The 23774-nt window shown below is 47.2% G+C and overlaps 1 protein-coding gene across 1 annotated transcript in view; it reads right to left on the reverse strand.

Annotated features, from left to right (window-relative positions):
• The window catches only part of Galnt18 (polypeptide N-acetylgalactosaminyltransferase 18), a 299626-nt gene that overhangs the window by 40425 nt on the left and 235427 nt on the right, over positions 1 to 23774 (reverse strand). The window contains exons 7-8 of the mRNA XM_051149225.1: positions 8739 to 8924; positions 2997 to 3134 (exon numbers count right to left, since the gene is read on the reverse strand). Of these exons, the coding sequence (XP_051005182.1) occupies positions 2997 to 3134; positions 8739 to 8924 (324 nt within the window). The remainder of the gene's footprint in view (positions 1 to 2996; positions 3135 to 8738; positions 8925 to 23774) is intronic.

The following is a 23774-nucleotide window of genomic DNA, read 5'->3' on the forward strand; positions in this document are numbered from 1 at the left end:
TGTACAGAGAGAAAGTGCAGAGTAGATGCCCAGAAGCTGGCCATGTCTGATCCCAGTCGCTTCTCCATCTCTAACTTTCAGCACCAGACCTGGGATTCATCCAAAGCTGCTCCATCTCCCAGACAGAGAGCTCAGGAGAAACCCACACAGTGCAGCATCCAAAGCTGCCCCATCTCCCAGATAGAGAGCTCAGGGGAAACCCACACAGTGCAGCATCCAAAGCTGCCCCATCTCCCAGACAGAGAGCTCAGGGGAAACCCACACAGTGCAGCTCACAGTTCCTTCAGCAGAAGAAGCAGTAATGGGACCGATTAGCGGGTTGATGGTCTGGGCTACAGACTTGACACTGGCCCAGCTGAGTGACCCAAAAGTTTATTTGACCTGAATGAAGCAGGTCAAATTTGAGCATGATTTGGGATAGAAAATAAAAGATTTAAAAAACTGCTGCCCCTGCAAAGACATCTGGCCTCTGCGTTTTAGAGTAAAACTAATTACTAAGGAAGAACGATTCAGACCCAGCAAATGTTTTGTGCCTGTGGCTGCATCCTGCATGGCCCTCATTAAGAGTTCATGATGCTTCTGGACCAGCAAGCGTGTCTCTGCGCCTGAAGGAGCCAGGCACTGACAGGTGGAGGAGACGGGGAGGGAGAAGCTGTCTGGACCTTGTACAGTGGACAGTAGATGAACATTAAAAGGACATTGACCTCTGCCAGCCCTGGGGATAGCTAGCAAGCTCATATCTGTGGGCTGATGACTGGGTGGCTTTTGGTGTGACAGAGTGCAGACAGCTTGAGCTATGGACCCAGAGAGATCCAGACACAGCCTTGTATCTGCCACTTACTATCTGGTCAACCAAAATTTCTGTCTCTGTCATCAGATGTGTGTGTGCGGGGAGGTGGGGGATGGGGGTGGAAGGGGGAGAGAAACCTGCTTCTGCATATATGTGGAAGGTAAGACACTTATACATGGAGGATGGAGAGGGCTTTTGCCTAAGACCTGGTTGCCCAATGGCTTCATGTGAACACTTCCACTGTTCCTGCTTCCTCTTCCTCCCCTGGTGGGTGTAGCTATCTCGATTACCTCCAGCCTGATGAGAACACAGGTCTGGAAGCTAGTTGTGGCTCATGGAGGTTTGGTTCTAAAACTTTCTTTGGACCCACAGTATTCTCTTAGGACTGGATCTATCGGTGGCCAAGTAGCACATGCGGTTGCTAGGGAGCATCAGAAAAGCTCATCCTGCGGGTGGTTCTGGTGATGGGCATCATCACACAATGCAATGTGCTTCTGAGATGAGGGAGGACCTGCGGTTGTAGGTAGCATCTATTGAGGAGATGCTCTGACCCTCACCCCCCCTGCCAGCCTGAGAAATGGCAAGGCAAGAGGTCACCATTTGGGGGTACAAACATGCATGGGGCTCTCATGGAAGCCATACTTCATCCTTGCTTAGGACAACCTCCTGGACAATCCATACCTGGAGAGTGTCTAGTGTCCAGCTCTGTGCCATTCAGAACCACTGAGTACTGAGCTAGAAGATCAGGTACTAATTCTGAGTCCAGCCCCCAGTGAAGACCCCTCACACTCTCAGGCAAGAGCTCCACACATGACGTTCCCCGCTGGGGAAGCCCTTAACTCGGCTCTGATCACAGGGGTACCAAAGAGGCCTCAGCTCTGCCTTCAAGTTTTCATCTTCGTATATCAAAAAGGCAAGAGGGGTCGCTCTCCAAAGCAAAGAACTGGTGTGATTTCAGCTAGTCTTTCAGGCTCTGTCAGAGACAATTCAGGTTTTTTTGTTTTTTTGGTTTTTTTTTGCCAGTTTCATATGTAACCTGAATATAAGTACCCCCACAGAGTAGAATCAAGGGCTTAACTGTCATAGAAAAAAAAATTATATGTTCAGACTTTACCAGTCAGTAGAGGAGACACTCAGACAACAACCATAACTGCATAAAACACTTTAAGAGTGGAGGGTCCTGAAATTAGTTGGATGAGGGAACGGTTTATCATGGTCAAAGGACTTTAAACCGAGAGAGAAAATACATTCACATTTCTGACTCACTTCTAGTCCGTGAGGGCCGTGGTAACACACCCCATTTAACAGATGAAGAAACTTAGGTCCACAGTCTGTAAGGTGGGAAAAGGTCAAGATCTCATTCTACTTTGTATTTTTGATAGCGCTGGGAATTGAACTCAGAGCCTCATACAAACTAGTTAACTTTTCAGCCAGAAAGCTTTGCCCGCAGCCTGAGGTCAAGATGGAACCAGTGCGGTTTTCTCCACTTTCTCCACCATCTTGGTACCTCTACCACACACTGGAGAAACAGGCACACCAACAAACAAGGCCACAAAATCCTTCACTAAGTTCAGGGTTGGGGTGTTTTTTTTTTCCTGAGAATTCTTCCCAGAGAAGCTTTAAACATGAACAGGAAGCCAGGCTTTGGTAGTACACCCCTTTAATCTCAGCACTTGGGAGGCATAGGCAGGTGGATCTCTGAGTTCGAGGCCAGCCTGGTCTAAAGGCTACCCAGAGAAGCCCTGTCTCAAAAAACAAACAGAACAAAACAAAACCCCCAAACCCAAACCAAATATGAATTGGAGGGCATCAGCCTGGAGGTGGACAAGGCACACAGGTGTTTGAAAGACACCCCTCCCCCCACAGTCACCCCAGTCACCCGAGCTGTGAGTGCCAGTGGGATTCAGCTATGCTACTTTGCAATCTGTAACTAAATTCTTCTTTATACATGTTTATGCAGATTTGGGGCCAGATGTGACTCACAGAGGACTGTAAGGGTGAGGCATGGTCCTCTCTCAGCGGGTCTGGAAAGGCTCAGGTTGTGAAAGCAAAGCCTCTCGAAGGTCCATCAGCCAGTGCTGAGCCCAAGTATATTATAGCTTACCACAGTGGTGACAGCAGCCTTGATCCCTTCCTCCCCTCTTAACACCCCACTCTGGTCCTGTTTTCTTTCTGCCTCTGAATGAAACCCCCACTGGCTCCTTACCACCCCATAGGCGATGATGTCAGAGTACATCCTCATTTCTGGGTACACGCTGACCAGGTACCACCTGAAGGTCTTGCACTGCAGCTGCTTCCTCAGAGCCTTCCGTGCTGTGATGTCCCCAATGTCGATCCCTGAGTCCTGTAAGGAAGCAGGAGCAGACAAACAGCTCTCATCAGGCCGACTCTCTATGTACTTGCTATGTATATCTATATAAGTGTATATCTATATAAGTGTATATCTGTATACTCCAGACAAGATGCACAGAGGCTTTCTGGTAGAGGAACCCTATGGGGAGCTAAGTCATGTGGTCCCCAAATGCAGCATTCACCCCATAACCGTCCCCATTTGGACTCTAAAATATGAGGTGAGTATTGAAGGGGACTGGTATCAAGTAAAGTAAGGGGGCTGACTACTCGACTTCGTGGCTACAGTTTAAGATAGGAGCATCAGCTCTGACAAGGTGATGCTAAGCATAACCATTAGATCCTGTCTCAGGACAGCCTCCATGATTTCCTAAAGGTGTGAGTTTCATGGGAAGCCATTCTTTCCATACTCAGGATTGTTTCTCTGCTTATGATATAATGAGACATAAATACATAGATTGAAAGATATATATATATATATATATATATATATATATATACCAAAAGAATAAATATGTATATAACATACATATATATTTTCTCAAATATCCATCTGTACCTTATTATAGGAGCTTCCAGAGCCAGCCTCCTGTTCACTTTCAATTTTTGGATATCAAGTGTGCCTCCAACACACACACACACACACACACACACACACACACGCACGCACGCACGCACACACACACACATGCACACACACACACACACACACACACACACACCCTTCCTGATTATTAGCTGACTTTTGCTTATGTGTTTCAAAGATTCAGTATGTCTGCACTATGTTTTTCCTGCCAATTACGTCAACTTCTTTTAATGGCAGTGAGCATGCCTAAGAGCATGTGGTCTTTCTTAGACAAGGGCACCCTAGCCTTTATGATCTGAAAACAATGAACATTCCTTTCTGTTTTCCTAGCTTTAGTATAGTAGGCTTATCTCTCTCCTCCAAAATCCATGTCTACCTAGAACCTCTGAATGGGTCTTAAGAAGTCTCTAAAAATATCCTTCTCTTCGAAATCTCAAGATGAAGCCATCTTGAGTAGGATGAACCCAAAATTCAATGTTTAGTAACTGAGAACAGAAAGGAAGGTTTGCATGGACACATGAAGAGGAGGCCCACACAGAGGCACAGCACACTGAACTGATGAATCTGCAGACTTGGAAAGCCAGGAACCACCCGTTGCTGGAAGAGGCTGAAAAAGATGGATGACCCTCTAAAGCCGCTGGAGGGACATGGCTCTGCTGGCACTATGATTTAAATTTGGGGCTCCCGATCCATGAGAAAAAAAGTTCTGTTGTTTTAGGCAACCATGCTTGTGGTTAACTTTTTTTGGGCAGTTTTAGGAAACTAATCAAAAATTGGCCACTCCACAAATGGCCCAGTATTTCTACCATAAAGTCACAAAATTCCATATGACCAAGCCTCAAAGAAAGGCCATGAATGAAGGAACACACAGGCACGCCCGCACTCAGGATGTCTTTGGGCAGGAGAAGCTGCAGCTAGGAGAGTTCCTGAACTTTGCAGAAGGAAATATAGATGTTTGTTTCAGGCTGGCTTTCTGTGTACTGACAGGCAAACTGATCTTCAATTACAGTAGCAGGATGCAAGTGCTGGAGGCTGCGCTGGCCTCTCCCAAGTTTGGGACTGAATGTGGGCTGAGGATAAAGATAAGAGCGGGCAAAGGACTTACTTACTTTCATGAGCAACAGCACCAAGGACAAGTTTATCTAGTTTTCTGGGTGCTGAGCTGGAACTGACCAGAGTCTTGACACATTAACTAATAGGCTTCCCCACCTGAGCCGGGGTGAAGGGCTTCTGCTCTGAATTGGAGGTAGTTTCTGGAGAGGAGAGGGGAAGTAAATGGGTAAGGATGTTCCTGTCCTTGGGCCAGTGGTACACATCATGGCCTATGCCTGGAAGGGGACCTGGAAAAGGCAGACAAGCGAATTGACTCCCTACACACTGTGGGAGGTATGGAAGGAAGTGGAGAGTAGAAGCAAGGCCCTGCATAGTCCAGCTTGGAGCTCTGGGTACCGGGAGGGTGTGCCAGGGGCCAGGGGAGCTCCAAGAGAGCTTCCTGCAGTCTGATACACTTGAGATGAGTTCTAAAACATGACCTGAATCTCTAGAGATGAGACCCAGAGGGGTATGTTCCATCAAGTTGCCATGGGATTCTGATGCAGCTGAACTGTAGCATTGCTCTAGGAGCCCCTGGCCACGGGAGAGAAAAGACCACACACATAGCCAGCTGCCCCACCACTTAATAAGTATCACCATGAGCCTTACCACCCACCCCGCCTTGTGCTACACACTAGGACACAGCATGCCCTCAGGAAGCCCCCAATCTATCCCAGTAGTTCCCAGCTCTAGATGGATCCCTCAGCATTGCCTTCCAAAGCCAGGGCACAGGAGTCCTTCCCTCATGCCAGTTCAACTGTAATCTCTAAGGCTGGGGCCAAATGATTATAAAGTTCAGTCAGATTTGAGAGTCACTGTCTAAAAAAGATAGAGGTTGCAGACGACAGCTTACTATTTGGCAGGCTATGTAGGGGGAAGGCCATTTTTCCACACTGGGTCTGGCTTCCTATATGAAGAATCTCAAGGCTTAGGTCTATCAGGATGATGATTTGGTAGGGTTGGGAGTTGAACATGAGGTGGAGGGTTGGGTAATTCCAAGCAGAGCCATTCCAAATGAGTAAGTACAGGGCTGAGAAGCAGCAAGACTCACCCCCAACAAAAACTGTGGGGGTGCATTTGAAGGTACCCTCAGAGAGGAGAGTATAAGACACAAGTGTCCAACACTGTGCCTAGCCATGTCTGTGTGCCCTGTGAAGAGTCCTTCATGGAGTTTGAAGAAGGGCAATGGGTACACCATTTAGAAAGGCTAGATTTGGAGGGATAAAGACTTGAAGCAGGGCAATCAGTTGAAGTCTGCATGGGCAAGGCTTGAGCACAGATGTGACTGCCTATGGACCAGTCAGGAAGGCCCTGTGATTGACAGGAGGGGATAACAAGAGAGGAGGGGCAAAGTGCTATGAGCAGCATCCAGCCAGGCATCTGGCAGATGGTAGCATGAGGCACTAGGACAGGAGAGTAAGTAAGACAGGAGCCGGCTTGGGCAGAAAAAGACGTGCTTAGCTGTGGTCAGACTCAGCCTGAGTGCCAGCGAGGATGCAGGAGGCATCCAGCTGGCGGCTGCAGAGGCCAGTTCATGAGCAGGAGTGGAGATATTAATTAGGAAGCCACCAGCATATGCGTGGGATAAACACCCAAGAGCAGAAGCTATTACTGAGAGGAAGTATAAAGAGGGGTTGATGAAGGGTACAACTCTGGGGAGCGTTTAAGCAACAGCAGAGAGAGGGTGAACCCCTTAGGGAGAAAGAGGTAAGCTCCTGAGGGAGAGGGGGCCATCCAAGAGTATGGAACCACAGAATCTCAAAGAAGCGAGAATTCTGGAGTTTAAAAAAAGTTGCCTTGGATTTACTTTGTTTTTATTTGTATGTGTGTGCGAGTTTGTGTGTGTGTGTGTGTGTGTGTGCACATCAGAGGGGAACTACAGGTGACATTCGTTAAATACCATCTTCATTTTTGTGAAACATTGGCTCTCACAGGCCTGGAACTGTAGGCCGACTGGCCCGCAAGCCCTGGAGATGTGCCAGTCTCTTCCCCAGCACTAGGGAAACTACAAACACGTGCTGCCACAGCCAGCTCTCTGGAGCAGGTTCTGGGCATGTGATTCAGGTCCTTGCACTTGCGAGGCATGAGGTTTCATGACTGAGCCACCTCCTGAGCCCAGTAGAAAACACACTACCTTTTTCTTTCTCTATTTCAGTTTTTCCGCCTGGGCATTTCCGTGTCTCACCCGTTCTCTCCTCCTCCTCCTCCTCCTTTCATTTGCTTGGTGCCACCCCCCTGGAGGGGGTCACAGGCAAACGCTAATTTTCACTGAATCTTAACTGTGGCATGAGCTACCTACCAGTCACTGGATTTGGCTGTAGTAAGGAAGACTGGCGGCTTTGTGGGACAAACAGAAGGGGGCGGAGCATGAGCAAGACACTGGCCCTACACAGAGCCCTAAGGCTATTGAGTTTACTGCTGAGATTCTGCGGTGGTAACACTTAGCACCCAGGGACACCCACAGTGCCTGAGTGGAATACTCAGATGACTTCAGAAGCACAGAGGTGTCCCTGGAATTCAATCTCCACTGAGGGGCTTGACTCTTCCTCACTGATTTGGGGGTGACTCAACTCAAGCCACTTTCCCTGGTGGCAGTGGACCTGGGATGTAGCTTAGATGGTACAGTGCTCACCTAGCAGACAGAAAGCCCTAGATTCCATCCAGGAAGAAAGTCGCCTAAAGCTGCCACTTGAGGCTCAGCCTATTGTTTTTGTGGGTTTTTTTTTTTTTTATGTTTTTGTTTTTTTAATAATTCAGCCAGGGCAGCATAGGGTGGTGGGTACAAGCTCAGGGTACACGGCTTCCCTGTGGAAAGAAACTATAAACAAAGCTAAGTCATTTATTTCACCATTAGAGAGCTCTGGGGCTTTCTGAAGATCAGTCAAGGGGAAAGCCAAGGTTAGGGAGGATGGACAGAGGCCATGCAGTCAACAGCCTTGTCACACAGAAGGCGACAAAAGCAATGAGCCCAGGCAGGCAAGCAGGCAGGCAGGTTTGGAGTGCCACAGCTGGCATCTGTTGGGTTCTCCCAACTCGGCATTTGAGAGTCACTTCCATATGACACATGCCAAGGCTGACAAAACTATGCAAGAACTACTGTGCCTCCTCTGACAGGTCTTCTCACAAGTGACTGGAGGGGTAAAGGACGGTGACAGGCAGGGATGGGGCTCTGTGAAGGTCAGAAGGGAGGATCCCTGTGGGACTGTATCTCATGTATATCCATAGGGCTCAAGAAATCCCACAGATCTATGGATTTTCCTTATTCTGTTTGGCTCAACGGGGTGGCTTGAATCCAGTCTACAGAGATTAAAGTGTCCTTGTGAAGCCACAATCATTACTGTTGTATTTATATACTTATACCCGTGAACCTTGAGACACCAGGGAAGCTGGGAGGGTGAAGGAAGGAAATTTAGAGCCATCTGATCCCACTTTATTTCCTTATATATTTTTGAGATAAGATTGCATGTAGCCCAGGCTAGCCTCAATTTTACTATGAAACCAAGGATTACCTTGAACTGTATGATTCCCCTGCCTCCACCTCGCATGTATGGGGATCCCAGGCCTGAGCTACCAACTTGGTTTTATGCAGTGCTGAGGATTGAACCCGGGGCCTCATGCATGCTGGGCCAGCATTGTACCAACTTGTGCCACATCATACTTTCTAACTTTCATTTAAAAGGAGGCCAGCAAAGTTCTGAGAGAACACATCCTCCTCCGAGCATGCTGATGGATGAGGATGAGAAATGGCCTAAAGATGTTTGCCGGCGTCTTCCTGTATTGTAGGAAGTAGGGGGTTGACAGTTTAATACTGCCAGCAAAACTCTGAATGTCCCAAGGAAGAAAAATGGAATCTAGTGTTTTGTTACCGATTTTTTTTTTTTCTCACCAGACTTGAAATCCTGCACCATCCAGGCTCCCTACCTCCTGTGGTATGTTCCAAGCCATGTAGACGTGGCTTTTGAATTCATCCATCCAGACTTCAGCTACCCTGAGGGCGTTTCTGCGGACATGGGCAGTGAGGTCCTCTGTGTAGGGCTTGTGGGCCCGCTCGATGTGGGCAATCCGAGAGCAGGGCAGGACCTCCACACTTCCGCCACACTGCCACACCTGTGAAGGCAAGGGTGCACACATCAGCTCCCCTGTAAGACAGGCAGGCCACAGGCCACCACAAGACATGAACAGAGAGGCCTGCTTTCTCCACCTTCTCTCCACACACTGTCCTGAGGGAACAAGCTGGGTTGCATCCACCCCTGCAGTAGGAATATTAAGTAATTAATTCAAAGCTTGGCTCTTATTGCCATGAGTTTATTTGAAGAGAATTAACATATCTTTTCCTTCCACCCACAAGCCCCACGTAGCCAAAGAGACCAGATGTTTGAGCTCAGAGAGTAGTGCTGACCTCTTCTTTTCTCTGGGTTGGTAACCTCCACCTCCCATGGTCTCTATATACCTCTACATAACAGAAGGGCACCAGTGGGGACTCCTGGCTCAAAAGTCAATCTTCAAATGGACCGTCAAAGATCTAAACAGAGGTCAATGGCAGCTACTGTGCTCCTATTTCTGTCCCTTCTTCCATGGGCTTCAGAGGTGACACATTCAAGACCTTTGGTGACAGTGGGGGTTATCTGCTGAGAATTGTCATCTGGAAGTTTGGTGGAGAACCTTCCCATATTTGACACTTGTCCACCATCACCAATAAATCCTTGTCCAGGGTAAGGCAAGATTCAGGTTTACCTCATTGGCTGTGTTGGCTAGGAAAGCAGGACATCTTCTCCCACTGTTCAGCATCACATTAAAGGATCCCCGTAGCCATGGCTACTGGAAGGTAGGTTGCTGATTTGTTGCTTAGCATACTATTTAGGGTCAGTAGAAAGGAGTCAAGAATGCTTACTGAGTGCTCGCTACGTTCCAGACCTGGGATGTGACTGGGGTGGGGCCGGGGAGTGGGCAATTAAACATAGCGCCGTCGACCGAGAGTTCAGAACCAAACTGCATTGGTCCAGCTCCTGGTTCTGCTTCGTACTGGCTGTGTGACTCTGAGCAGTCACCCTGACTCATTTGTGCCTGTATTGCTGTCTCCATGGGGGTCATAATAGCGCCAATCTCAAGTGTCCCTGGAGAGGATGAAATTGATGGAGCACAAAGCAGCCGGTACGTTATAAGCCCTTGGCTAGGCCTGTCCATGAACGTCCACGTTAGAAGGAAAATCCTTAGAATAACCTGTGAGGTCACTGATATTATCTCCAATTCCAGGTGAGAAACACACTGAAAAGTCCCCTTGCCCAAAGCCACATGGCTAGCACTGACAACGCCAAACGATCTGCCCGATTCCCAAAGAGGTTGAAGGCACAGCCGATGCTCCTCAGGGTGACCCTGTTTTAAGAGCAGTTAGCATCTCCAGGGGGAAACTCTGAGGGCCAGGAGAGGGAACATGGCAGTCTCCAGGCTGTGCCCCTGCTTTCTACTACTTGACGTATTTCAACAGTGCACAAGTGTGTGACGCACAGCAGTGCACTTACGAGCCCTGATTCTCAGAGTCAGCTTGCCATGTCACCTTAAGTGTGTGCGTACCTGCCACCATAACCAGAGCCGCGTTGGTGGCACGCACACCCCCACCTTAAATGGTGCTCCTCAACACAGTGGAACATGCCAAGCACACTGAGCATTTCTTCATCCAGCATTCAATTTTTCCTTCACCAGTTAGACCTCAGCACAAGTAATTAGGTTTCCTACCCCATCCACTTCTCAAGCCCAGGGTCCGGGTATCAGTTCAAAGCCACTTCCCCATGCCCTGTTTTGTGGTCCCATTTCCTCCCCGCTCCCACTGTTTTTTTTTTTTTTTTTTTTTTTTTTTTTTAACCATCTCCCTTCTTTCAAAATGTTCTTTATGCCCTCATCAAAATTTCCTTCTGACATGCACCACTAAGTGGCTCTGGTCTTTGGCCTGTATACCATGGGTTCCCAGGAAAGGTGGGACTATGGCAGGCTGGGAGCTGGATGTCACGTCACGTTTAATAGCACAGCTTTGGTGCCAGTGAGAATGGGACTCCAAAGTTGACCTCTGCTAGCAGCTGCTGTATATGTGGGCAGGTTACATCCGCAGTGGAAGACAGTGATGCAACATAAGGTCTTGGTTTCTTCCCTTCTGTTGAGCTTGTCCATGGAGGGGCAGCACTCGCTTTGGGTGTGGCCTTTGAGCTCTTGGTAGCACCTGGTCTTTGGAGTAGAAAGTGTGCATTTGGCCTGTATATACATTAACTTTTGCACCCTGCCAATGACACTGAAGCCAACTAGAAAGGGCTTTTGCTTATCTATGGCCTGGTGACAAACGGGTCTGCTGACCCAAGAGAGCCTCTGAAGTTTTATCCACAGATGACCTCAGAGCTCCTCTCTGGGATGCTGGACAGGGTTTAGGAAAGGAAATTACTAGTACTGAAACTGCATTAAAGATGATGTCTGGAAACTTCCCTGGGTGGGGGGCAGGGCAGGGTGTAGAGGATGAAGAAATATAAGAGAGTTGATCTCAGCACAGGAACTGCCCAATGTCTGATGGCAAGTCGCAGTTGAAGGGTATACACAGAAAAGACTGGTTCGCAGAAGCAGAGCCAATGGAAAACAGGTGAGTTCTGGGGTGAGGATGCCCAGAAGAAAGGGGAGGGGAGTTGGGTACCAAAAGAGTGATTGAGAAATGAAAACCAAAAGGGCACAAGTAACAAGTAAGCAAGATTCATGTCCTACAGTGAGTGAGTAGCAAGTCTACGGATACTGGGGACACCAGACACTATTCCAGTCCCAGGCTGGGTCCTGTGTCCTTTGATGGACACTGAAGAAAATGATCGTAGACCACACCAAGCCCCTCCCAGCCTCTGCCTTCACACTCGCTAATCCATCTCCCTGGAATGATTGTTGCTCGACTCAACAATTTCTTTGTCCCACCATTGTTAAGTTAGACCCTCCTGGGACACCCACATTCTTTAATAAAACATTCTTATTTTTTTTTTATGTACTTTTTCTCTAAATATCTGTCTTTCAGAATTGGACTGGGACCTCCACAAAATCAAGGGCATGTCTGTGCACTTTCCATTGTATGTATATCAGGCTGCTTCTTGGTATACATTCAATAGCTATTAAGTGGATGAGTGAATTTGAGGTCCTGGGTTTCCACTGACTATAGGACACAATTTTAACAAGCTCAGCTGGTTGCCCTAATAAAGGCCATAAACATAAAATGTGGCCAGATTTTACTGAACACGGTGACTTTCTTCAAGCCCAGGTGGTTTTTTCAGTAAACTGCTGACATTAAAGTGCAAACTACTGCCACCAAGGAGCTTAAATTAACACTGTAAAGCCCACGAAGTCATCAAAAGTGTGTGGACGACAGCAGGCAGGTTTCTCTTGTGGAACCAGGTACTCTTGGCAGAGTGCCCCGCCCCCCAACCTCACAGATGCTTGGATAGGCCTCCAGAGGAGCTGCAGGCCCATTCTCCGGATGTGACCAAGAGCCTAGGACTGCAAAGATGCACTAGGGGCTGGTGGGAGAGAGTTCGAATCACGACTGCCACATGCATGTCACTGAACTGTACTTGACTACAGGTGCCAGTTGCTTTTTTATTGGACATATGGTTACCTGGTGGATTTAAATGGGATTCAATATGAAAACTGCTCACTAGCAAAGTCGCCCCTGCAGAGGGGTCTCGGGAAGTTAGGTCTCCTTTCTCTAAGACAAAAGTCATGAGTACAATGTCAGGATGAGGTCTCTGTCCGTCACTTACACAATCAAAGCTTCTTGTCCTAATCCTTATGTTCACCAAGCTATCAGATGGGGCTGGCAAATTCTGTGACTCTTTAGAGCTCTTCTGCTTTTACATTGAGAGTTGGGGTTTCATAGCTCCCATCTCAAATGATGACCAGGGCTTGAGACACAACGAATAGAGCTATAGCCTGAGTCACAGTTGGGCGACACTGAGGCAGGGCAAGATAGTTTCATCTACTTCTGTGTTCAATCTATTTGCTTTAATGCTGTTGGTTTTTTTTTTTTTTTTTTTTTGAGAAAAAAACACGTGTGTGTGTGTGTGTGTGTGTGTGTGCGCGCGCGCATGCACACGAGTGCCTTTCTGTTTGTGTACATGTAAAGGTGAATACATGTATGTATCTATGTATGTATATATGTATAGGTGCATATGAGTGCATGTAAATGTCAGAAATCAAGCAAAGTCTTATTTCTCAGGGACTGTACACACTATTTTCTGACATGCAGTCTATCACAGGGCTCTTGGGGCTCACTGATCAGCCTAAGCTGGCTGGCCAGGGAGCCTCCAAGGGTCCACTTAGCTCCACCTTCCCAGTATTTAGAGTAGAAGTACATGCCACCACATTTTTCTTTTTTCTTTTGTTTTAAGCCTGGGTTCTAGAGACTACACTCAAATCCTCATGTTCCAAATGCTTTACTGATTGAGCATTTGTCTTAGACCAGCCCCACCGAGAGGGATTCTGAGGCACTCTCCAAATAACAAAATGTATTAATTGTATTAATCGTGGGTAAGGTAGGTTAGTAGGCAGTGACATCCCTGGCCTCGCACTTCATAACCATGGCCCCTTCAGCTTGTGTCTCCTTGTGGCACTAATGGAGTTCTTGTTTCTTGGCACAATGTTATCCTAGTTACCTTAGATCATAAGGCCTCCTCTCCTGCTCTCCATCCATCAAGGCCAGGCTGGCTCCATTCCTTAAAACTCTTGGAACATATGATTAGCATCACCCACACAGTCTTGATTTCTCGGCTTACATGGCTAATTGTCTTTTTATGGATAGTTGTCTCGCCTAGTTTGGCCACGAAAAGCTGCAACAAGAGTGGAAAGCCAAAAGTGGGCAGGATAGGAAGAGGATGATGAAATGAACCCAGCCAAGGCTGATGCCTGGGGAGGGCTGGGGAAAGCAGAACTCACTTTCACACTGGCTTAGGGGTCAGAGAAATCGGCAAGCAGAAACATGGACAAGACAGACATGGCCCTCACACTCAGGGTGTCCTCTGACTTTGTGCCACAGGCGTCTTACCTTACCAAGCCACAGCCTTGCATGGGACAAAGGAAGGACCTGTACGTTAGACCTGAGCAACACTAACAACCAGCAAACCATGATCAGGAACATGAGGCGGAGAAGGAGTCTGGACGGAGATAGCATAAGTGCCTAGGCAGCCTTGGTCCAAAAGTCTACAGCATTTGACGATCTTTAGTTTTCAGACAAAAATGATGCCCCGTAACCAGACTCCCAGGATCTCTGTGAGCACCCCTCTCTATTCCCTGCAGCAGCATCACTCACTGACTCTCTACAAACAGTTACACACACTTCTCTCAGTGCCCCGGGAAGACCGTGTTCATGGACCTTTGTCCTCACCTTCTGTACTGGAACCGTTGCTTCCCCCTGAGTATATGACACATCTCTGTAATTCTCATCTGCCTTCCCCAGAGAGGGAGGGAGGGAGGGAAGGAAGGAGGGAGAGAGAGGCAGAGAGAGGCACATACACACACACACACACACAGAGAGAGAGAGAGAGAGACAGAGACAGAGACAGAGAGACAGAGACAGACAGAGACAGAGACAGAGGCAGAGAGACAGACACAGACACAGACAGACAGACAGACAGACAGACAGAGAAGCAGAGACAGAGAGCATGCTTATGTTCAGTTTAAAGATATACTATCCAAATGCTGGGGTACCTCCCCTCTTCAGAAACAATGCTTTCTTTGCAATCTCTTAGAAAATTTCCCAAAGGTAACCCATTATCCTGAAGTTGGGTCCCAATTTTCTTACCATCAACCTAACCCACACTGTGCTGATTTTGAGCACTGTATAAACAGAACCACTGTGTATGCCTTTTACTTCTTGTTTCATTTATTTTCCTCACCCCAGCATTCCTCTCTATAAATACACACTGATTTACTTATGCGTTTCTTCTCCTATTGGTTGACAGGCTTGTTTCCAGTGTTATGAATAGTTCCTGGGAACACTCTTGTACACATCTCCTGGGGTCCAAGAATGGGCATCCTTTTATGCATTTTTTTTTTTTGCCACAGCAGCACATCTGTCTTGGGTACAAGTTAAATACACAGTCAACTTTCCCATGGATAGGAGGGGCTGTTGCAAACAGCATCTCGCAAGCAGTTCCCTCCCACCAGCATTAAATGAGATGCATGTTGCTTCATGTCCTTGTCAACATTCTCATTTAAAGACTCTGTGTGTGTGTGTGTGTGTGTGTGTGTGTGTGTGTGTGTGTGTGTGTGTGTAGGTGCCTTGGTTGTGGAGGTCATAAGAGGACACTGCATCCCCTGAAGCAGTGTCAGATGGTTGTACGTTACTTGACATGGATGCTAGAACCAAACTCCAGTCCTATGTAGGAGCATTTGGTGCACTTAACTACTGAGCTTTTTATGCAGCTTCCTTTTCAACTTCCGACATCAATGAACGTGGCCATAAAACTCCACAGTTTTCATTTGCAGCCTCGCCTGATTATTAGTGAGATGGTGAACTTTGGTTGGTTGGTTTTTCTTTCCTGTTATTAACCTACTTTAGGAGAAGAGACACCCCTGCCTTACCTACGCTAAAGCCCATTCAGGTCCAGGCATGTGGGAGGCATTTAATTGATATTTGCTGTATGAGGGAAGAATCAAAGTTGGGCTTTGGTTTTTTTTTTTTTTTCCTGACTTACTCTGTGTGCTTCACTGGCACTCCACTAGGTTCTGGGTAGATATTTAGTTTAAAGTTGAGGGGGACAGTTGTAAGATCTTCCATCAGACCTTACCGAAGAACACTCCCTGGGGACCCTGTTTCTCAAGCTCCCTTCTAGTAATAAATATCCCCAAGGAGTTGCCGGCTCTTCTGAAACATGGTATGGCTTCTTGGACGGTGTCCCAGAAGGATCTGAACATTTGGATCAGTGCCAGGTGACACACAAGAGTTTCCCATCAGAGAGAAGTCCTTCCAAACCATGGCAAAACAGAGGAATTCAGCAGGCCCAACTTCAGGGAGAGCTGAGCTGGCTGGAGTGTCTATGAGACATTTGGCAGGGGCTTGGGCTGTGCAGAAATAACTGCCCACTTGCAGGAATGACCGGGAGCCAGTGTGGGACACCAGAAGAGGCACGGCTTCAGCAAACTGGCTGATGAGAGGCAGAGGACCCCACTCTCCTGGGAGCCCAGTGCTCTAACCAATCTTATTAGGCCATCAAGGCTCCGTGAACTCCATGAAGGCTTCTTTGCCTGTACATGCTTACAGAGATTTCAAGGCAACTCCCACGATGCTGAGTAAAGGGAAGCGTAGCCATAGCTACCTCAAATCTCCTATTTGAAAAGAAAGACAGCCTATAGGCCTGGGCACATGGAGGGGGTGGGGTGAGAGGGGTCCCTGAGGGTGTGGCAGAGGTACCTGCTGCTTAAAGGCATCTTCTGCTCATTTGAAGGGACTGTGAGCAGCTCACATCAACAATTCGAGAGAAGAAATGCCTACTGCTGCTTCCTGAGCAAGGCAGGAGACTATCCATGCCTGTCTTGACTATGCATTCTCCCATCAGCCAACCTGCCCACTGCATATTTGAGCTAGAGTGGCCTTGAAGATCAAAGACAGAGAACCCCCAACCGAAGCAACCAGAATCCCTAAGTCTCTTCCTGAAGAAAGGCTATCCACCAAGCCTCCCATCCCTCAGGGAGCTGTGGTTTGAGCAGAAGATGAGCTCCTGGCGGCATCGCTAAGGTTGGGCAGGGTCCCATGGTCTGTGCATGGTCCCATGGTACCAATAGATTGTATGTAACTCAATTCTGGTTTTGTAGAAGCAAGCTCCTGGCAAGGGGAGCAAGTAGACACCCCAATTCCAGAAGATGATTCCACTCAGAGGCAGTCCCCACCAGAGGCTGAGAACACAGAAAGTAACCAGATCTATTATCTAAGGCTCGAGGGAGCTGCATGACACAGGTAGAGTGTGTGTCAGAATCCTGCAAAAGAGGCTGCTGACCAGAGTATAGATCAGGGTTAGTTTAAGAGCAGAAAACCAAAGGAAAAACCAGCAGGGTGGGAGAGGAGAAGGCTATGGCTTGGAGACCACACACAGCCCTACGTATCTCAGGAAGCCAGTGACAGTAGCCATGTGGCGATCAGGTTATTGCCAGAGTGATCTAGTTGGTGAGGCCAGGACTCTAGCCACTGTTGCAGCCCCGGGCCAGGAGATACAGATGTTAGCTGGGGCTGACTCTCAGAGCATCCTGCTACAAGAGCCTGGGAAGGGACTAGACCACATTCAGACATTCAGACATTTCTATAGAGCAAAGCTCTAGATGAAACCAAGGGCAGAGAGAGAACATTAGCCAAGTGCCAAGCAGATCCAGCCCAATTGTGCTAGCTACTCTAATGATGTTTTGGTTTGAACTGAGATCTCTGGCCCTTTGATTTGAACTGAGATTATGTCCCTGGTGATGAGTGGCCCAGGAAGTCAAGGACCACTCTTAAAGAGTCAAACAAGACCTTACCTATCCTTGGTAAGAAGTCACTTCTCCAAGATAACTGGGCCCATTCATTACTTTTTGCATTTGGGTTAAGCTCTTCCATCAGCTCTGAGACACCTTCCCCTTGTGAACTACATTCTCCATCCATCCAGCTGTTATTCAGAGCAGACCCGTGGGCTGTGCTTAATCTTTACTTTGCTATATGAAGATGAGCTACTTACTCATTTAAAGTGTTTCCTTTTTTATGTCTTTAATCAGTGGCTGTTTCTTTCCTCTCTCTGAGGCTTAATCTAATCAGAAGCAGATCCCACACATATGAATGGTTCATTAGTCTGTCCCAATCAAATTCAAATTGGATATCCATAGCAGATGCCCCCTCCTCCTCTAAGGAATGACATTGGCTCAAAGTATGTCTCGGAGCCAATGTCCAAGCCAATTGCCATGGTAACCCTGGAGGAGCCTATCTCAAACCAGAGCAACCAGGGACACAGGAAGAAGCCATTATTCCCAGCATAGGGTCGGGCACAATCTGATGACAGTCACTAAGATGGGGCAGGTGGACATCAGATCCAGGAATGAGACATCAAAGGTACAAGTCTGGCTCATGTACCTCCATCCCCCCTGTCCCCTGGCTTGGCCCAGTAGGGCTCACCAGTTATCATTTAAAATGAGATGAGATGAGAACTGACAATATAGCTCAGTGGTTAAGAGCAGTTGCTGCTCTGGCAGAAGATCTGGGTTCAGTTCCCAGCACACACATCAGGCAGCTCACAACCACTTGTAACTCCAGTTTTAGGTGATAACACACCCTCTTCTGGCCTCTGAGGGCGCCTGGATACACATGGCGCGTCAGCAGTCACAAACACATACACATAAATAAACTATCTTTTATAAAACAGATTGTGAAAATGATGTTCGGATACTCAATTTTCTCTCCCAGAATTCGATTTGTTATAAGATGTTTATCTGTCTTATGCTTAGAAACTCAAATCACAAAAGTTGATGCTGTGGGTTGAATGGAGACTTTCCCCTGCATACCTGACGTATTTGGATGTTTTATTCCTCTGTGGGGAGGCCTCCCTGGAGGGCAGGTCTTTGAGGGTGCACTATTCCTGGTTCCTTCCTGGTAAGCTCTTCCTATTTGCTAGTCAGCCATGATGATGAGCTGCAACTCCCCTGAAGCCAGGAGCCAAGCAAATCTTCCCTTCTAAAGGTTGTTTGGGACTTTGCCACAGCAGCTAGCAAAGTAACTAATACAGCTCATATGCTGGGGCTTCCTTGAAAGGCGGTTGCCTTGGAACACTTATCAAAATAAATTGTCAACTTGGGCATCTTCACAAATGTCCTTGCCAAAAGGGACCTAGGTGACATTATGTAAGCAATAGGTCCTGGAAAAGGATGCAGCGTCACAAAGGAGCAGAACTGAAGGAGGTCGCACCAGTCACTTCCCACCATTTCCCAGGTCAATACACTGAAGTTCGGAGTCACATCACACTTGAGAAGCAGAGTAGGAAATGGGCTCAAAGTTTGCCTCTTGGGAGACATGACAGCATCATGGCTCTGAGCCGAGGCCCTGGGTCAAACAGTCTGGCGTGAAATCACTGAATGCCCATTTGCTGACTGGTGCTGGGAGTCCACTCATCTCACCACCTCAGTTTCCTTGTATGAAAATTGGAGACAATCCCCACTCCCTCACTCCCCCACCCTCCATCCTCCACCCCCATCCTCCCCATCCCCAACCCCATCCTCCCATAACCAGTAAAGAGGTAACTAAGGCTAAGTGATGTCACACAGAGGAACCTTGATCCACAAGGTGCCCCCTGTGAGAGGAAAGGACACCAGAAACTTTCTCTCTGGCAGGAAAGACAGATGTGGTGAGGGGGTGTCTGTTTGGGAATCAGAAAGGGAGCCCTTACAGGCCTGACCTCCTGCACTCTGGTCTTAGACTTTCAGCCTCCAGAATACCAAGAAAAGGAATGTACACACTCAAAGCCACTTATTGTAATGTTGTGAGAGCACCTGAGTTGACTAACAAGGTACATTATATTGTAATTATAATTATGATTTGTAATTAAATTATAATGTAATTTATAATTGTACATCTGTGACTTGATTCTTAAAACAAAAACAATTGTCCCATTACCTATATACTGCTATCTCTAAGAAGAAAGGGTCTTTTTTCTCCTTTATTTTTCTCTCGTACATTACACTCCACGCACAGTTTCCCCTCCCTTCACTCTTCACAGTCTGTCCTTCACTTCCTGTTTCCTCCAGATCCACTCTCCTCTGTTTCCTTTCAAAACAAAGAACAGGCCTCCCAGGGATATCCACCAAACACGGCATAACAAGTTACATTAAGACTAGGCCTCGGAAAAAAACAAAAACAAAAGCAAAAGCGGCTAGGCCTCAACATAAAACCAGATGCACTAAATCTATTAGAAGAAAAAATGGGGAAGAGTCTTGAACTCATTGGCACAGGAGACAACTTCCTGAACAGAACACCAACAGCCCAGGCTCAAAGATGAACAATTAATAAATGGGACCTCATGAGGTTGTGAAGCTTCTGTAAGGCAAAGGACACTGTCAACAGAACAAAGCGACAGCCTACAGACTGGGAAATGATCCTCATCTGACAAAGAAGTAATATCCAAAATATATAAAGAGCTCAAGAAATTAAACACCACAAAACCAAGTAACCCAATCAAGAAATGGGATTTAGAGCTAAACAGAAAATTTTTAACAGAGGATTATTGAATGGCTGAGAAGCATTTAAAGAAAGGTTCAATGTCCTTAGTCATCAGAGAAATGCAAATTAAAACAACTCTGAGATTCCATCTTACACCCATCAGAATGGCTAAGACCAAAAACTCAAGTGACAGCACATGCTGGCGAGGATGTGGGGAGAGAGGAACACTCCTTCATTGCTGGTAGGAGTGCAAACTTGTACAACGACTTTGGAAATCAATCTGATGCTTTCTCAGAAAATTGGATATAGGGACACCTCAAGACCCAGCTATTACACTCCTTGGAATATACCTGAAAGATGCTCCACCACACAACAAGGACATTTGCTCAACTATGTTCATAGCAGCCTTATTTGTAAGAGCCAGAATCTAGAAACAACCTAGATGTCCCTCAGTCGAAGAATGGGTAAAGAAACTGTGATACATTTATACCATGGGATACTACTCAGTATTAAAAACAAGGAAACTTGAAATTTGCAGGCAAATGGATAGAACTAGAAATGATCATCCTGGGTGAGGTAACCCAGACCTAGAAAGATGCACATGGTATATACTCACTTATAAGTGGATATTAGGCCAACATGGACGTCCTCTGACAGTTGTGAGAGGGGGATCAGGACAGATGCTGGGACTTGCTATTGGGATTCCACATAAGTTGGGTGTGGAAGAATGGGGAGATAGAAGGACCCAGAGGGTTGAGAAGCCCCACAAGAAGACCATCAAGGCTGGCAGATCTGGACCAGGGGTGCTGCACAAACTGCTGTACCAACCAAGGACAATGCATGCAGTAAACCTAGACCCCCTGTTCAGATCCAGCCAATGGACAGCTCATTCTCCACGGTTGTGGGGGAGAGCAGGGATTGCCTCTGACACGAACTCTGGTGCCCCCTATTTGTCCACTTCCCCTTGGTGGGGAGGCCTGGTGGCACTCGAAGGGTAAGCAGGCTATCTGGATGAGACCTGATGGGCTGTCATCATATGGTGGGGAAGGAGGTCCCCTTCTGTTACAGGTCTAAGGAAGGGGAATAGGGTGAAAAAGGGAGGGAGAACAGGAAAATACAAGTGAGGGGATAACAATCAGGATATAATCTGAATAAATTATAAGAAAAATAAATAAATAAATAAAAAAGACTAGGCACATACCCTCGTATTAAGGCTGGATGGTGCAACCCAGATGGAAAAGGGTGCCAAGTGCAGGCAAAAGAGTCAGAGACAGCCCCTATTTCCAAGGTTGGGAGTCTCATAAAAAAAAGCTAAACTACAAAACCATATTGTATATACAGAGGACCTAGCTCAGACGCATACAGCAAACTCTGTATTTGCTGAGAGGAAAGGGTCTTATGTAAGGAAGTCATGACAGTATCTGCACTGCGAGAAGGATGGTTAGGAGGAAGGGGGTGGGGAGAGAAAGGGGAGGGGCTCTAATTTCCTCCCCCTTCCCCTGCAGTCTGACTTCATTCTGTGCTCCAAGCCTGGGACATTAGAGCTGCAATCCAATGGTTGCTAAGAAGTGCCCTTCCAGCCCTTGTAACAAACCAGGAGGCCAGCACAGCTAAAGAAAAGGAAGGCAGGAGAGGGCTGGTGAGACAGTTCAGTGGGTAAAAGGGGCTTGCCACTAACCGTGACAGCCTGAGTTCAATCCCTGGGTTTCACACATAGAAGGAGCTGTTCTCTAACTTCCACAGGTACCCCGCCATGTGCATGGACACACACGCACGCACGCACGCACACACACACACACACACACACAGACACACAGATACATACATGAATAAATGTAATTTTAAAAGTTTTTTGATTATTTTATTTGCAAGAAAAGAAGCAAAAAGAAGAGCAAGGTAGGCAAGAAAGGTCTCCCAGGGACTTTAACAGACATCGCTGGCTCCTGGGCTTTTGTTTTTGTTTTATTTATCTTTTTAATTCTTTAAGTTTCTTTGCTTTGTTTATCATTTTCCCCCAAATTGGAAAATTCAGTGTGGACACACTTCTACTATCTATCCACAGTCTATGAGCAAGTTCTAGGGATTTCCCCCAATAATGGTTTTTATTGCTCTTTCCTCCCTTGGCCTTAGCTTACTCAGAAGGTAAAATTTCCCTCGAGTTGACTCCCAGAATCCTTTGTCAGCTTCTGCTTCATTCACATGTCTCATTTATGCCACTTTTCTGTGGCTCCCTCATTGAACAGCACAAGGAACAAAAACCTAAGTGTGAAGCCTACCCCAGCATGCTCCTCTGAGGAGGTCTCCCTTCTGCTCCCCATCCCCCACCCAGCATGCTCCTCCAAGGGGGTCTACCTTCTGTTCCCCACTGTTTTGAGCTAATTGCTTCATTATGTGCTTTTTAAAAATTGCTTTATTCTTCAGGGATTAATCTTGCACTTATCTTCACCAGCCGTAAAACTTTCACACTGTGTTGTGAAGCTGTGTCTGTTTGGCTGCTGCTCGCCAACCGCAGAGTCTCGCTCTTGTGAGGCGGGTGTGTTAGGAACCAACGTGCGCTCTGGAAAAGAGGCTGCCACACAGCAGTTTCAGATGCCTTCTTGGAGCCATTGGGCAGGGTGGGATAATCCCCTTGTGTATGTGAAGGGTCAGGCAAGAGGTACTCACCAACCTAAAGTTCGGGCCTAACAGGCACAAAGGTGCTGTGTGATCCGAGATGCCATGGGTTCCAGAAGGTCATGGCTCATGGCGCACACTCCAATAGACTAGAAATAGTGATGGCTGACCATCCACAAGGGATAGGCTGACCAGAAGCTCTCTCTAATCAAGCCCATGCTTTACCAAAGCCCTGACACTTGGCCTTGTCTATCACTGGGCATTTAGAACACCAGACATCAAGGACTCACTTCACCCTTTCTCTGGTCAGAGTCCCATAAACTGCCCACTTCCTACCCTCTCTATTTCTGTCACTATCCCTCCAGACCAACTGCCCATGCCAAGGCCTTCTTATGGCACATCCAATGCCTTTTGTCCACTTGGATTCTGGGAGTCCAAGGAGGTAAGTTAGGGTCTTTGAAGTCAGCCCCAATCACCATCACAGTCAGGTGCACTGTTTCTCTGAGGAACATGGCAAGTCAGTCAGTTTCTCTGAGCCTCAGTGATTTCATTTGCAAAAGAAGGCTAAGTACTTTGCTTCCTGGTGGTTCTTGATGCGGGCTAATTACTGTGATGGTTGACACTGGTTGTCAACGTGACAGAGTCTAGAATTACCTGAGATAAGCCTCTGGACATACTTACGAGGGATTACCTAGACTAGCTTAGCTTCTAATCATGCTTCTGAGAGATTATTTTGACTAAGTTAAAAATAATGAGAAGGGCCCCCCTTAAACGTAGGTGCCATGCCTGTGAAGTTGAGAGCCAGTATTCATTGCTCTCTGCTTCTTAAATTTTTGCTTTATTGTATATCTATGTTTTGCGTACATGTATGCACGTGTACCATGTGCATGCCTGGTGCTCATGGAGGTCAGAAGAGGGAGTCGAGTGTCCTGGAATTGGAGTTAGGGATGGTTGTGAGCTGCCATGTGGGTGCTGGGAACTGAACCCAGCTCCTCTATAAGAGCAGCCAGTGTGTTAAAGCTCTGAGCCATCTCTCCAGGCCCCACTCTGTGCTTCCTAATTGAGGATGCAATGAGCCAGCACACCAAGTTGTCATGCCTTCCTCACCATGGTGACCACCTTGAGATTGTGAGCCAGAACAAACTCTTCTTCCTGCACATTTGCTTCTT

The sequence above is a fragment of the Acomys russatus genome, chromosome 7 (genome assembly GCF_903995435.1).
Source record: "Acomys russatus chromosome 7, mAcoRus1.1, whole genome shotgun sequence".
Lineage (NCBI taxonomy): Eukaryota > Metazoa > Chordata > Mammalia > Rodentia > Muridae > Acomys > Acomys russatus.